The 16103-nt window shown below is 36.0% G+C and overlaps 1 protein-coding gene across 3 annotated transcripts in view; it reads left to right on the top strand.

Annotated features, from left to right (window-relative positions):
- LOC120337379 (uncharacterized) overlaps nt 1-16103 on the top strand; it is a 62311-nt gene that overhangs the window by 1938 nt on the left and 44270 nt on the right. For all 3 annotated transcript variants that reach the window (XM_078117006.1, XM_078117007.1, XM_078117005.1), the window contains exons 4-20: nt 129-239; nt 1273-1383; nt 4261-4350; nt 5145-5255; nt 5595-5705; nt 8201-8290; nt 8978-9067; nt 9833-9943; nt 10421-10531; nt 10993-11103; nt 11360-11449; nt 11992-12108; nt 13030-13140; nt 13541-13654; nt 14007-14096; nt 14463-14573; nt 15536-15661. In XM_078117006.1, the coding sequence (XP_077973132.1) occupies nt 129-239; nt 1273-1383; nt 4261-4350; nt 5145-5255; nt 5595-5705; nt 8201-8290; nt 8978-9067; nt 9833-9943; nt 10421-10531; nt 10993-11103; nt 11360-11449; nt 11992-12108; nt 13030-13140; nt 13541-13654; nt 14007-14096; nt 14463-14573; nt 15536-15661 (1806 nt within the window). The remainder of the gene's footprint in view (nt 1-128; nt 240-1272; nt 1384-4260; nt 4351-5144; nt 5256-5594; nt 5706-8200; nt 8291-8977; nt 9068-9832; nt 9944-10420; nt 10532-10992; nt 11104-11359; nt 11450-11991; nt 12109-13029; nt 13141-13540; nt 13655-14006; nt 14097-14462; nt 14574-15535; nt 15662-16103) is intronic.

Genomic DNA, 16103 nt, shown 5'->3' with positions numbered 1-16103 from the left:
AGTTGGAATAAACGATATGTGAATTTGCTTGATCAGTCTCGTAAATATTATCCATCTTTACTTGTTTCAGATCCTTCCACAATCTCAGGAAAAGTCTTGTAAATATTATCCATCTTTACCTGTTTCAGATCCTTCTCAAATCTCAGAAAAAAGTTCTTCCAAAGCAAGCGCAGTGGAAAGCAGCAAAGATGGTAGTCCATCACCTGCAAGACAGGGAACAGATGGAGCGAAAAGTAGAGGTAATGAAAGATATGAGCAAAATGTAAAGTTGGCTCCGGCACCGGGCTCTATAGCCATTATCAGTGATGCGGCCCAATATCGCATTTTGCTGATTGTTTACCAAAAGTGGTTTTTTAGGCTGTAAACACCCTTGAGTCGATGTCATGATAATTCCTCTTTTGTTTTTGCACGTATTATATACCTTTTTTCCCGGTAAGCATTAGCATCGGCTTCCTTGTTTCCTTCGTTGCATTGGCCAGTCAGCAAGATGCAAAAAGTGACGTAACAATGCTCCCTTTTCGCATCCGCTCAGACACTTTTCTCACTCAGACAGATTTTCAAGCGTGGTCGTAAACATTACCTCGTTTTCGCATTTTTGAACTCTTTTCGTTAGTTTTCAGTTGTGTTTCGGAAACTTAAATGTAAATCAGATAATTCAATGGTCATCCTGTCTTCCTAGGAGTTTTAATTTAATTGCAGTAATAAAAATTAGTGTAGAAATAGCTGTGATAGACTAGGCTAAAATTCTTTACCGGTTCTTTTAAAAAACAGATTGTCGTATGCTATGAATCATAAAAATGGTTTGAAACACATACCCCATTTCTCAGGCGCTAACTCGCAAAAGCACCATTAAAATAGCCCAGAAAATTTTGCAGTGTTAAAGTATAGGAAGAATTTTTCGGGGATCAAAGGTCGGGAAAAGGTCCATAGGCTTAGTAATGTCAAAGTACTTGCATTTTGGAATTCCTAGACCCAACAGCACTGACTCAAATAATTTGAAATACCATGTCTCCTGATTCTCTGAATATTTGGCATTGTAGGTTACGGTATGTCTTGGGCCTTGTTAAGAATGTTTTATTTATCGACCTATTTCCCATACAAATGCAATTTCTGAAAATTACTGAAGTTTGCTTTTCTCAAAACCTGGAAATATGACATAAGCCAATTCGGTTTTACTGAGGCGATACATGGTTTTAGTGAGAAGTTGGAATAAACGATATGTGAATTTGCTTGATCAGTCTCGTAAATATTATCCATCTTTACTTGTTACAGATCCTTCTCCAATCTCAAGAAAAAGTTCCTCCAAAGCAAGCGCAGTGGAAAGAAGCAAAGGTGGTAGTCCATCACCTGCAAGGCAGGGACCAGATGGAGCGAAAAGTAGAGGTAATGAAAGATATGAGCAAAATTTAAAGTTGGCTCCAGCTCCAGCCATTATCAGTGATGCAGCCCAGTGGCGCAGCCAGCGGGGTTTTGGGATCGAACCCCCGCCCCCCTCCTGAATTGTCTGAAAAGTGAAAAAGTTGCCGATAACACGTGCAATTGCCTTCTGCTAAAATCGCCGTTCGTTTTCATCAACGCGGCATGTTATTTATGCCGTGAACGCCCTTTACATTGGTGTTTATTCTCTTTAAATCACAAATTTGTGCCGCGGGAACAACGATAATAATTTCATTTTTGTACCCGCACGGAAATGTGGAAACTGAAAAGGCGTGCAATTGCCTTCTGCTAAAATTGCCCATGTTTTCATCAGCGTGTTATTTAGGCCGTAAACGCCCTAACGTCGGTTTTTATTCTTTCTAAATCATAAATTTGTGCCACGATAAACATGATAATTATTTATTTTTGTACTTTGCACAGAATTGTGTATTCGTGAGTTACGTTCATCAGTGGCGAGGTTCTAAAGACAAAAGAAGGAGTAAAACCGCGATCTAAATTTGATTGAAAAGCGGCATTATAAAATACTGAAAATAATAACGTAAACAATATAAGTTTTGTTGAGTCCCGCGACAGTCTAAAAACGCTTTTCTAGTCGCAAAATCGCAAAATTTCGTGTGCCTACGGCGCACATTATGTTTGGTCGTCGTTTAGGAACATACCGTCACTAAAATCGAAACACGGTTAATTGTGGGTGGGATTTGCCTTTTATCCATTACTTTAAAATTGTCGTAGAAAATTTTCGTGTTATCATTAAACAAGGTTGAAAACGCGATTTTTTCTCGGTTTGTGATGATATATAAGATAATTAATCCGAAGTATATCCATCAATTTTTTTTGTATTGAAATAAATTTTACTCCATGAGAATTTACAGCAGATTTACGGGTTTTTCAGGAGGTTTTATCTTTAAAAATAATCGGAGTGTCAGCATTGCGATTGAACGGAGTCAATGTTACAAGCACATCTCAAATTTGTCGAATTTGCAAAATAGAAAAAATACGGATCAAAACAATGTATGATAGGCGACGGGCAGTTACCACAAATTTTTATTTTTATGTCGGCAAATGGCCGAGGTATTTTAAAATTGTAAATTGTGAAAAATTGTTCTTTTTGTCGACGCAAACGCTGGTTAAATTGAAGACAATTAAATTAATAAAGTAAGACATTTTAAATATGCCCTTATCGGTTACGAATTGATTACTTTGCACAACAGAAAAATCATTTTTCGTTGTAAACGTCGGCTCTTTTAACAAGTGGCGTAATCGCGGCGATGAATATGTATTTTTGATTTAACGATATACTTCATATGCATTTTCATTGTACGAAATAAAATTGTACTTTTCGGGATTTTATATCAGTTATTGAGATTTTTCTAACGGCGATAACGAGTTGGCAAGATTCCAAAAATACGTATTAAAGTTAAATACACCGTTTATCTCATATTTTTATGTCCACCGATCGCCGTGGCATTTCAGAGAACTAATGTTTTAATTTTGATGTAAGAAGAAGCAACCGCGAGTTACGTTGGACACAATTAAACTAATATATAAAGACATTTTAGAATTTTGTAGTTGTCAGAGATTGAATATTTCACGCGACAAGAATAATCATTATAAGCTGAAAAGACGTCCCTTTAACGATCGCGTAATGCGAAGACTGTTACAGACCGCAATGGGAATTTATGATTATGAACCCCCGCCCCCCTTTTTGAAAATCCTGGCTGCGCGCCTGATCTAACTCCTTATTCGGAGAAGAGATTTGAAATTACGATGAAAAAATTCAGTCTGTTATCAAACTTGTTATCCAACAATGTGGCCTTATCTAAGTACATTCCCTATAAAATAGTTTGTTCCACTCTTAATATTTTTTCCAAACATTGATCTATTTATTCCTAATTCCCTATTTGTTTAACATGCCTTACAATATTTTTATCTAGTCTTATCTAGTCATCATCTAGTTATGCTGGTGTAAAAAAATTATCTGCCTCACATTTTTGCTTTCCCAGTAAAGCTGTCTTTAGTTTTATATCTCCTAAGTTTGTAACTACTTTGGCACTCCCTTGTGTTGTTATCCGGTTATCCTTGGATCGGGCGTCCATTGGGTATGAAGCTTCACCTCAACTTACTTTGGCATAAACTTGTTTTAACAATTCTTGTTTGATTTATATATTACTATTTTTATAGGTTAGGTGATGTGAGCAATATTCAGTTTAGTTTTGTTTTTTTGTCAACAAAGTTTTCCATTTGTGCAACATTCACCTACTTAGCACATGTTTCCTAAATACTTCAACTATATAGTTATTCTGAAATGATTTTGGTGAAAGTTGGCATAGTTTAAAACTTGAGAGAAATTTCATTGATATTTCGAAAAAAAGAAAAATTCTATGGGAACCAGTTGAATGTGCCATATTCATGTATACATACATATGTTTACATAACCCCTACCCACTGTTGATCACATTTCTCTCTCCAGTACGAATATCAGAAAACCTGATCTCTCAAATACCGAGTATTCTTATCATACTCGGTTTGAGTTTGTCAAAAAATGTATTATTTTCAAATTGAGATTGACCTGATAATGCTCTTATAGTATGGCAGCCATATTTCTGTTGCTGTGTAATAGATTCGATAATTCATTAGTTAATTTATTAAATGCCGTTACATTGCCTAACTTTGCACAAAACGGCCTTATGTTGAGCTATATCTTGAATATTTATTTTCCAAAAGGTTCCAAATTCCCGAGAGCTCACAGAAAGTTTTGAAATAAATAAGAGCAATAGTCTCCTAATGCTTTCATAGTATGGCAGCCTTATTTCATTTTTGCAGGCTCGGATATTCCCGGCACATCAGGCAGTGGTCACAGTGGCAGTTCGGTTGAACAGAGAGCAGAGAGTAAAGAGACTGGAGTTGATCAAGGTAATGCTGGTTGTGGATTTGGAGAAATGTCTTGATGATTTGAGTTTTGTATCAAACTATGTTAGCAATGCATGTTAAGGATATCCGGTTCAAATGATCCTTTCATCTATGACGTAATAATCTTGATGGGGAAAATTCTAGTCCTCCAAGAGCATGGTAATATTTCATAAAACTATTTGTCTAACTCCTTGTTCGAAGAAATGATTCGAAAAAATGTTGAAAAAATCAGCCCAAACTGTCTAATCTCCCCTAATCCTGCCTGATCTAAGTGTATTTCTTACTAAATAGTTTTTTCTACACATTTCTCAATTACAAACGCTCTATTAGTTTAGTTTTTAACCATCACGCAACATCTAGTTTTGGTATCGCGCATCTTACAGATAATTCATCACACGATTGATAATTTCCAAGTTTTTCTCAGGGGAGATAAAAAGGTATCTAATATAGCAGTTCAGTCATAATGTCGACCTTGGCTTCTCGTCCGGTAATGAGTCCATGTCGGGTATGGGGAATGTTAACTAGTATTTGTTTCAGATGCTATTCTGCTTGGAAAGCAATATTTTTTCTAGCCTACATTCATTCATTCACCTCAGTTTTACTTGATTAGTCACATAATATTATCCAGTGTCCCGTGTTTTTGTGAACCACCGTGCAATGGCAATATCATGTGTTACATTGCTCTCGCCAAGTGCTAATATATGTAAAGCAATACTGCTACTTTTCCTTTGTTCATTCCCCTTGATGTCATGTCAGCAGTAATATGATAATCCAACATGTAAATATTCTTGTTACAGATTGTTCTCAAATCTTAGAAAAAAGTACTTTTGGACCAAGTACAGTAGAAAGCAGCAAGGGTGGCAGTCCAGTACCAGCTAGAAAGAGACAGGAGGTGGCAAAAAGTAAAGGTAATAAGAGAAATGGTAATATAAAAATAAAGGGACCTGGACTATGTTCTTCTTTCAGGCTTTATTCTCACTGGTATGGATGTGGGATTCTGATCCTGTTGTATGAAAACTTATATGTTCTTCATCTCGTCTATTAAAAATAAAACAGCGACTTCTGGCGAGCGAAAAAAATGTCAAACCATGGATCCTATCCAGTTATGAGTTCATCTGACGTATAGGAGTTATTAACTAGTATTTGTTTCAGATACTCGACTGCTAGAAAGTGATACTTTGTCTACCCATTGTTTCTTAACCCCAGTTTTTCTTCACATTATTATTACCCATCTTTACTTGTTACAGATCCTTCCCAAATCTCAGCAAAAAGTTCCTCCAAACCAAGCTCGGTGAAAAGAGGCAAAGGTGGTAGCCCATCACCTGGAAGGCAGAGACCGGTGGTAGCGAAAAGTAAAGGTAACGAAAGATATGAGCACAATTTAAAGTTGGGGTTTCCCCCTTAATATTAGGCACAGAATTGGCCACAATCATGACCCTATCCCCACCTCCACCTCTTAGGCTTTTCTCACCATGGAGTAATTACGATAATCTGGCATTCTGTCAGTTTGTCTCTAAAAAATGAAACAGCAACATCTCATGAGCAGATTAAACCTCAAGTAGTTTTTAATTGCCGATGAAGCCTCGTAAGAACAATAGATGAGATGATTCTTTATGAGTTGTTCTCATACATTCACTCCAAACATGGACGAACAAGTAGTTCATGTTAATCATGAGTACAAGTCCGGTATGGGAATTGTTGATTAGTTCTCTCATCTCATACATCTCATTCAACCACAAGTATCAATATCAGACATTGTCAGGTATTGCTGGTTGTGGAAGCTGATTTGATGATTCAAGAGTTGAATCAAACTTTGTTGGCGGCGCAAGTTTAAGATATTGGGTTCCAATAATTGCATACGTCTCCTATGATGTAATAATCTTGGCCGGAAAATTTCCAGTATTTTCTAAAGCATAGTTATATTTCATAAAATTATTTATTTAACTCTTTGTTCGGGGAAGAGATTTGTAAATACGATGAAAAAATTCAGCCTGTTATCAAACTTGTTATCCAACAATCTGGCCTTATCTAAGTACATTTCCTATAAAATAGTTTGTTCCACTCTTAATATTTTTTTCAAACATTGATCTATTTATTCCGATTTCAATATTTGTTTAACAAGCCTTACAATATTTTTATCTAGTCTCATCTAGTCATCATCTAGTTATGCTGGTATAAAAAAAATTCTCTGCCTCACATTTTTGCTTTCCCAGTTAAGCTGTCTTTAGTTTTATATCTCCTAATTTTGTAACTACTTTGGCACTTCCTTAGTATTTGAACCAAGATAGTGAACACCGGAAAGTAGCATGTGTATCTGGTTAGGGTTGGGCCATGATTTTTTTTAAATTTTCCTTATTTTAGGTATATTACGAGTTCAGGGACTAGCCAAGTGACACCTGTAGCGTTTGTATCTGAATTCGTGGCCTAACCCTAACCTGTTACACATACTACGTTCCGGTGTCGGCAGTCTTGGTTTACATACTACATGAGTACGACTACTTTTTTACTGGTTGAAAAATAAACTAGACTGTAACTACGAAAAGGGCTTATAGATATGCAGGACTACATACTCCTAAATGAAGGCTATAAGTGGGAACCACATTCATTCATTTTCGAAAATAATTTTTTGCACGCATATGTACTTCCAGGCATTGATGGTAATTTTTTCACGTGGATAGAGATTTTTATCAAGAAATTACTTTTTATAAAAATTAAGCAATGACATATCTCTCAAATAAAAACAGGACTTTAGATCCTCATTGCATTGCATGCAAAAAATTGCCATCTTCGTTTATTATGTCGAATGTTTTCATTCACAAATGTCCACTCTCTAGGTCATGTCTTTTACCACTTCAAGACGTCTCCGGCACCAACGCATCTTACCACTATACTTCCACTTGTATCCATACTCTCTTATTCCCAACTGCGACAAACAAAACTTTTTTATAAAATATGATTATGCCGACTTATCGGCTTTCCCTCGCGGGATAAATATGAGAATTCTATTCTGTTAACCACAAGTCAGGCAATATCTGTATACAGCTACTACAGACTTTCGCTTCCATTCCCATGGTTACACACAAAATGGTGCTCGGAGTCGTTATCCGTTTTTCCTTGGATCGAGCGTCCATTGGGTATGAATCTTCACCTCGACTTACTTTGACATAAACTTGTTTTAACAATTATTGTTTGATTTATATATTACTATTTTTATAGGTCAGGTGATGTGAGCAATATTCAGTTTAGTTTTGTTTTTTTGTCAACAAGTTTTCCATTTGTGCAACATTCACCTCCTTAGCACATGTATCCTAAATACTGCAACTATATAGTTATTCTGAAATGATTTGGGTGAAAGTTGGCATAGTTTGAAAACTTGAAAGAAATATATATTTCGATGAAAGAAAAATTCTATGGGAACCAGTTAAATGTACCATATTCATGTATACATACATATGTTTACATAACCCCTACCCACTGTTGCTCACATTTCTCTCTCCAGTACGAATATCAGAAAACCTGATCTTCCCAATATCGAGTATTTTTATCATACTCGGATTGAGTTTGTCAAAAAATTTATCATTTTAAAATTGAGATTGACCTGATAATGCTCTTATAGTATGACAGCCATATTTCTCTTGCTGTGTAATAGATTCGATAATTCATTAGTTAATTTATTAAATGCCGTTACATTGCCTAACTTTGCACAAAACGGCCTTTTGTTGAGCTATAACTTGAATATTTATTTTTCAAATGGTTCCAAATTCCCTAGAACTCACAGAAAATTTTGAAATATAAAAGAGCAATAGTCTCCTAATGCTTTCATAGTATGACAGCCATATTTCTGTTGTTGCAGGCTCGAATATTCCCAGCACATCAGGCAGTGATCAGAGTGGACGTTCGGTTGAACAGGGAGCTGAGAATAAAGAATCCGGAGTTGATCAAGGTAATGCTGGTTGTGGATTTGTTCAAAAATTACTTGTATCAAACGACTTGAGTTTTGTATCAAACAATGTTAGTAATGCATGTTAAGGATATAAGTTTGTCTAACCCCTTGTTCAGAGAGGAGGTTTGAAATCTCCTAAAAGATTAATCTTGCTATCAAACTGTCTAATTTCCAACAATCCACCCTTATCTAAGTGTATTTCATATTACAGCAAATAGTTTGTGGTACTTATATATTTTCTCTAAGCTTATTCCAAATTCTCTATTAGTTTGCCACGCCCTACAAATTTTCAACCATGACGCAACATATAGTTCCGCAGCAGGTACAAGAAAAAATAGCTCTCGGCGTCTTCACTTAAAATTGTGTTTGAATTTTATTTCCCCTAATTTTGTAACTTCATTACTGGCTGGAAAAATGAACTTGATTATAACTTGAACTCTTGGTGCCATCTAACCTGGCACAATATAATAGGATTATTGGAGTTTTTTTTCTTGAAAAGCATATGCCGCTGAGATCTTTTCCAGTATTTTGAGCAGAAAGAGCCTGTTGCCGAGTTACAGACGACTTTGTCATTGTAATGTAACATCATTTTGTTTGATGCGTCAATCAACTGCAGATGGATTAATATGGGAAACCCAACGAAAAAGAAAAAGCTTGATTAAAATTGTGATATTTCTGTTATTGCAGGCTCAGATATTCCCGACACATCAGGCAGTGGTCAGAGTGGACGTTCGGTTGAACAGGGAGCTGAGAGTAAGGAGACTGGAGATGATCAAGGTAATGCTGCTTGTGGATTTGGAGAAATGACTTGATGATTTGAGTTTTGTATCAAACTATGTTAGAAATGCATGTTAAGGATATCGGTTCAAATGATCCTTTCATCTATGACGTAATAATTTTGATGGGGGAAATTCTAGTTCTCCAAGAGCATGGTAATATCTCATAAAACTATTTGTCCTTGTTCGAAGAAGAGATTCGAAAAAATGTTGAAAAATTCAGCCCAAACTGTCTAATCTCCCCCAATCCTGCCTGATCTAAGTGTATTTCTTACTAAATATTTTTTTCTACACATTTCTTCATTACAAATGCTCTTTTTCAACCATCACGCAACATCTAGTTTTGACATCGCGCGTCTTACAGATAATTCATCACACGATTGGTAATTTTCAAATTTTTCTCAGTTGAGTACCTACGGCAGTACAGTCATAATGTCGACCTTGGCTTCTCGTCCGGTAATGAGTCCATGTCGGGTATGGGGAATGTTAAATAGTATTTGTTTCAGATGCTATTCTGCTTGGAAAGCAATATTTCTTCTAGCCTACGTTCAATCATTCACCTCAGTTTTACTTGATTAGTCACATAATATTATCCAGTGTCCTGTGTTTTTGCTAACCACCGTACAATGGCAATATCATGTGTTACATTGCTCTCGCCAAGTGCTAATATATGTAAAGCAATACTGCTACTTTTCCTTTGTTCATTTCCCTTGATGTCATGTCAGCAGTAATATGATAATCCAACATGTAAATATTCTTGTTACAGATCCTTCTCAAATCTTAGAAAAAAGTACTTTTGGACCAAGTACAGTAGAAAGCAGCAAGGGTGGCAGTCCAGTACCAGCTAGAAAGAGACAGGAGGTGGCAAAAAGTAAAGGTAATAAGAGAAATGGTAATATAAAAATAAAGGGACCTGGACTATGTTCTTCTTTCAGGCTTTATTCTCACTGGTATGGATGTGGGATTCTGATCCTGTTGTATGAAAACTTATATGTTTTTCATCTTGTCTATTAAAAATAAAACAGCGACTTCTGGCGAGCGAAAAAAATTATTAGAAAAATTGGATTCATCTGATAGTGACACAAGCCTAGAGAGAACTGCAGTAGGGTTGGAAAGATTATAGCATTAAAACATTGTTGGATTTATCTCGGGGGTGAAAAAAATTAAAAAGGTGATTCAAGTTTATGTCAAACCATGGATCCTTATCCAGTTATGAGTTCACCTGACGTATAGGAGTTTTTAACTAGCATTTGTTTCAGATACTCGACTGCTAGAAAGCGATACTCTGTCTTCCCATTGTTTCTTAACCCCAGTTTTTCTTCACGTTAATATTACCCATCTTTACTTGTTACAGATCCTTCCCAAATCTCAGCAAAAAATTCTTACAAACCAAGCTGGGTGAAGAGAGGCAAAGGTGGTAGCCTATCACCTGGAAGGCAGAGACCGGTGGTAGCGGAAAGTAAAGGTAACGGAAGATATGAGCACAATTTAAAGTTGGGGTTTCCCCCTAAATATTAGGCACAGAATTGGTCACAATCATGACTCAATCTCCACCTCCACGTGTTAGGCTTTCCTCACCATGGAGTAATTATGATATTCTGACATTCTGTCAGTTTGTCTCTTAAAAATGAAACACCAACATCTCATGAACTGACAAAACTCGGATTAGTTTTTAATTGCCGGTGGAGCCAACGTTAGGACAACAGATGAGATGATTTATATTAGGTGTTTTCATACCTTCACTCCAAACAAGGACGAACAAGTTGTCCATGTCGGTCCAGAGTTCATGTCGTAATTGTTAACTAGTTTTTGTTTCGGGGTACTTAGTTGCTTGAAAAGCAATACTTTTTTTACCCTATGTTTCTTTATTCAAGTATTTTGTGATCTGTGACTTAATTAAATATAATTCAAGCCTCCTTGATACAGATCCTTCTCAAATATTGGACAAAAGTTCTTCTGAAACAAGTGCAGTGGAAAGTAGCAACAATGGCAGTCCATCATCAGCTAGAGAGAGAGAGGAGTTGGCAAAAAGCGAAGGTAATAGAAGAAATGGTACAATTATAACAAAGAGATTTGGACTATGTTCTTCTGTCAGGCTTTATTCTCATTGAGATGGAAGTGTAAATAAGTTTACACAACCCCTAACCACTGTTGATCAATCAGAAGACCTGATATTCCAATACCAAGTATATTAATCAATTCAATTTGAGTTTGTCAAAAATGCATTACTTTAAAATTGAGATTGACTTCATAATGCTTCTACAGTAGGACAACCATATTTCTGTTGTTGCAGGCTCGGCTATTCCCAGCACATCAGGCAGTGATCAGAGTGGACATTCGGTTGAACAACGAGTTGAGAGTAAAAAGTCTGGAGTTGATCAAGGTAATGCTGGTTGTGGTTGCTTTTCCCTATTTATTCCAAATTCTCTATTTTTTTACCGCGCCATAGAAATTGTCAACAATAGCGCATCATCTAGTTTCTGATCTGATAAAAAAAAATTTCATCGTGCTAAGAGTTTTGAAAACGCTCGCCATCGTACCTTTGATTAGCCTCCATGGGTTTGCAGATTTGAATCCTGTGCAGAAATAGCTATGTGCGAGAGGATTGCTGGAGATCTCGCTGCCGTATGTTGGTTCACGTAACCGCTGGTCGATTAAAGTTCCCTTCACCACCAAGTCCATGCTTCTGAAAACAAATAACTAACTAATTAGTGGTATGCGGATTCACTAAAAACAGAATTCGAATCCGTCCGAAAAATATTAACCGATTTCAAAATTCGGTTTATGTTGGTATGAGAATTGTTAACTAGTAAATATTTCAGGTTCTCTACTGCTTGAAATGCAGTACTTTTTCTACCCTACTTTTCCTTAACCCAGTTTTACTTGAACAGTCACATAAACATTATCCATTTTTACTTGTTACAGATCCTTCTCAAATCTTGAAAAAAAGTACTTCCGAACCAAGCGCAGTGGGAAGCAGCAAATGTGGTAGCCCATTATTACCTGCAAGTCAGATAGAGGGAGAGGAGGAGAAAATTCAAGGTAACCAAAGATTTGAGCAAGTTTCAAAGTTGGTGTTTCCTCTAAAATATTAATTTAAAAGTTGGTCACACACTTTAACAATGCTTCCCTATACCAAGTATTTTAATCCTAATCAATCTGGGTTTGCGAAAAAATCCATTATTTTAAATTTAAGATTGACTTCATAATGCTCTTATGGTTTGGTGACCATATTTCTGTTGTTACAGGCTTGGATATTCCTAGATGTCAGGTTCAGATGACCATCTCATCTATGATGTAATAATCGTGATAGGAAAAATAGATTGTGTCCTTTATATATTTTCTCCAAGAATTGTACTATTATTCCAAATTCTCTACTAGTTCTAGTTAACTGTGTTTGTTATAAGAAAAGCTAGTTCGTTGCGTCTTCACTTCCCAATGAAATCGCCTTAATCTTGTAACTAGGCTACTTCTTCACTGATTAAAAACATAAACTTAACTATAACTAGAAATAGGGCTTGAGGTTATCTAAGACTTCTAAATGAAGGCTGTTAGTGGGAACCACCATGCAATGGCAATCTCATGTAATGGAAGAAATGGTAAAATAAAACGGACTTGGACTATGTTCTTCTGTTTGGCTTTATTCTCTCTGAAATAGAAATTCTGTCATGTGAACAATTTTAGATCATTTGGCCAATGTGTCTTAAAAATAAACAATAAAATAGCGAATCTGGTGAACAGGCAAATACCCACTGATATGCGAGTTGCTGCTTTTATTCATGAATTAATATATGTATGTATGTTCCTCCTTTGGTCATGAGATCATGTCAGGTATAGGAATTTTTGTAATTGTTACAGGTGCTCTACTGCTTGAAAAGCAACTCTAGCTCCACCCTAAGTATATTTATCAACGGCTTCCACATGATAAGTTACACAAATATTTTCCATCTTTACTTGTTACAGATCCTTCTCAAATCTCGGCGAAAATTTCATCCAAACCAAGCGCAGTGGGGATCGGAAAAGGTGATAACCTATCACCTGGAAAACAGAAATCGGAAGGGGCGAAAATTGAAGGTAACAAAATAAATGAGCAAAATCTAAAGTTGGGCTTTTTTACAAATATTAAGCACAATATTGGTCACAATCATGGCTCAATCTCCACCTCCATCTGTTATGCTTTACTCACCGTGAGTTAATTATGATAATCTAGCATTCTGTCAGTTTGTCACTTGAAAATGAAACAGCAACATCCTATGAGCAGACCAAACCTCAAGTAGTTTTCAATAACAATGTAAGACTCCTAAATAAAGGCTATTTGTGAGAAACACTATGCAATAGCAATCTGATGTGTTATATTGCACTTGTCACTTGCTAATGTATATAAAGCAATACTACTACTTTTACTTTGTTCATTTTCCTTAATTTCATGTGAACAGTAATACGATAACGCAACTTGTAAATATTATTGTCACAGATTCTTCTCAAATCTCGGAAAAAAGTTCTTCCAAACCAAGCGCAGTGGAAAGCAGCAGCAAGGGCGGCAGTCCATCACCAGCTCAAGAGAAACGGAAGGTGGCAAAAAGTAAAGGTAATGAATAAAATGATGAAATTAAAATAGATTGCATGACGAAATAAAAATCTGAATCTGAGTCTGATTTTATTTGGACTATAGATGTAAAATTCTGTCATGTGAAAATATATATATCATTTGGTTCGTCTCCTAAAAATAAAACACCGACCTCTACAAACAGACAAAACTATTTGTTAAATAGACTTAATTATAAGTGAGGCAACCCTATATAGAATTGCAGTAGGGTTGGAGGGATTACCAAGTATTTTAAAAATATTCGATTTGAGTTTGTCAAAAATGCGTTATTTGTAAATTGAGTTTTACTTCATAATACTTTTATAGTATGGCAGCCATGTTTCTGTTGTTGCAGGCTCGGATATTCCCGGCACATCAGGCAGTGATCAGAGTGGACGTTCTGTTGAACAGGGAGCTGAAAGTAAAAAGTCTGGAGTTGATCAAGGTAATGCTGTTTGTGGATTTGTTGGATTTTTCTATTTATTCCAAATTCTCTATTAGTTTATGGCGCCATACAAAATTTCAACCATGGCGCATCATCTAGTTTCGGGTATAGTAAAGAAAAACAGTTTCTCAAAGTCTGTAAAAAATAAACTTACGTTGCGTAATTCGAAATAGGGCTTAAATAAGTAAGACTTCTAAATGAATGCTGTTAGTGGAAACCACCATGCAATGGATTCTCATGTGTTATATTGCTCGCTTCAAGTGCTAATGTATGTAAAGCAATAATGCTGCTTTTTCTTTGTTCATTTCCCTTGATTTTATGTGAGCAGTAAAGCGATAACACAACATGTGAATATTCTTCTCACAGATCCTTCTCAAATCTCAGGAAAAAGTTCTCCTGAACCAAATGCAATAGAAAGCAGCAAGGGTGGCAGTCCATCACCAGCTAGAAAGAGACAGGAGGTGGCAAAAAGTGAAGGTAATGAAAGAAATGGTAATATAAAAATAAAGAGACATGGTCTATTTTCTTCTTTTAGGCTTCATTCTTACTGGTATGGATGTGGGATTCTGATCCTGACGTATGAAAACTTATATGTTATTCATCTTGTCTCTTGAAAATAAAACAGTGACTTCGGGCGAGCGAACAAAATTATTAGAAAAATTGGATTCATCTGATAGTGACACAAGCCTAGAGAGAACTGCAGTATGGTTGGAAAGATTATAGCATTAAAACATTGTTAAATTTATCTCGGAAGTGAAAAAAATTAAAATGGTGGTTCAAGCATAAGTCAAGCCATGGATCCTTATCCAGTTATGAGTTCACCTGATGTATAGGAAATATTAACTAGCATTTGTTTCAGATACTCGACTGCTAGAAAGCGATACTTTTTCTGCCCTTTGTTTCTTAACCCCAGTTTTACTTGTTCAGTCACATTAATATTACCCATCTATACTTGTTACAGACCCTTCCCAAACCTCAGCAAAAAGTTCTTCCAAGCCAAGTTTAATACCAATAATCACCAATAATTTTTTCCAATTTTTCTATTTTTAGTTATATTATGAGATCAGGGACTAGCCAAGTAACTCCTATAGTATTTTTACTTGAATTTGTGGCCTAACCCTAACTTGTTACACATACTACGTTCCGGTGTCGGCAGTCTTGGTTTACATACTACATGAATACGACTACTTTTTTACTGGCTGAAAAATAAACTAGACTGTAACTAGGAAAAGGGCTTAAAGATATGCAGGACTACATACTCCTAAATGAAGGCTATAAGTGAAAACCACCATGCAATGACAATCTCATGTGTTATATTATATTGCTCTCATCAAGTGCTACTGTATGAAAGAAATACTGCTACCTTTATTTTGTTCATTTCCCTCAATTTCATGTTAGCAGTAACACGATAACGCAACATGTAAATATTATTGTTACAGATCCTTCTCAAATCTCTGAAATAATTTCTCCCAAACCAAGTGCGGTGGAAAGCAGCAAGGGTGGCAGTTCATCACCAGCTCAAGAGAGACAGAAGGTGGCGAAAAGTAAAGATAATGAAAAAAACGGTAAAATTAAAATAAAGTTTTGGAATATGTTCTTCTGTTAGACAATTTGACACCTGTGGTTGCATTACACTTGAATCTTTTGTACATCAGGTGTCGCACTTGACGAAGCCAAGTTTTAAACATTTTTTATATGAGCATCACTAATTGTAGTTCTCTGCTTGGTCTATGTAATGTTCATTTTCGGAAATAATTTTTTTCACGCCCAGGCATCGATGGTAAATTTTTCACAAGAATAGAGATTTTCATTAATAAATTACTTTTTATAAAAATCAAGCAATGACACATCTCTCGAATAAAAACATGACTTTATCTCCTCATTGCATTGCATGCAAAAAATTTACACCTGCCATTTTGTTGCTATATTCCATTGAAGCATGGCTTCTCCTCTTCAGGTCATGGGATCATTTCCGGTATAGGAATTGTTTACAAGTATATATTTCAG

Source organism: Styela clava, chromosome 10, assembly GCF_964204865.1.
Source record: "Styela clava chromosome 10, kaStyClav1.hap1.2, whole genome shotgun sequence".
In the NCBI taxonomy this organism is placed as follows: domain Eukaryota; kingdom Metazoa; phylum Chordata; class Ascidiacea; order Stolidobranchia; family Styelidae; genus Styela; species Styela clava.
The sequence above is the reverse complement of the archived record's forward strand: the minus strand, read 5'-3'. Positions and strand labels throughout refer to the sequence as shown.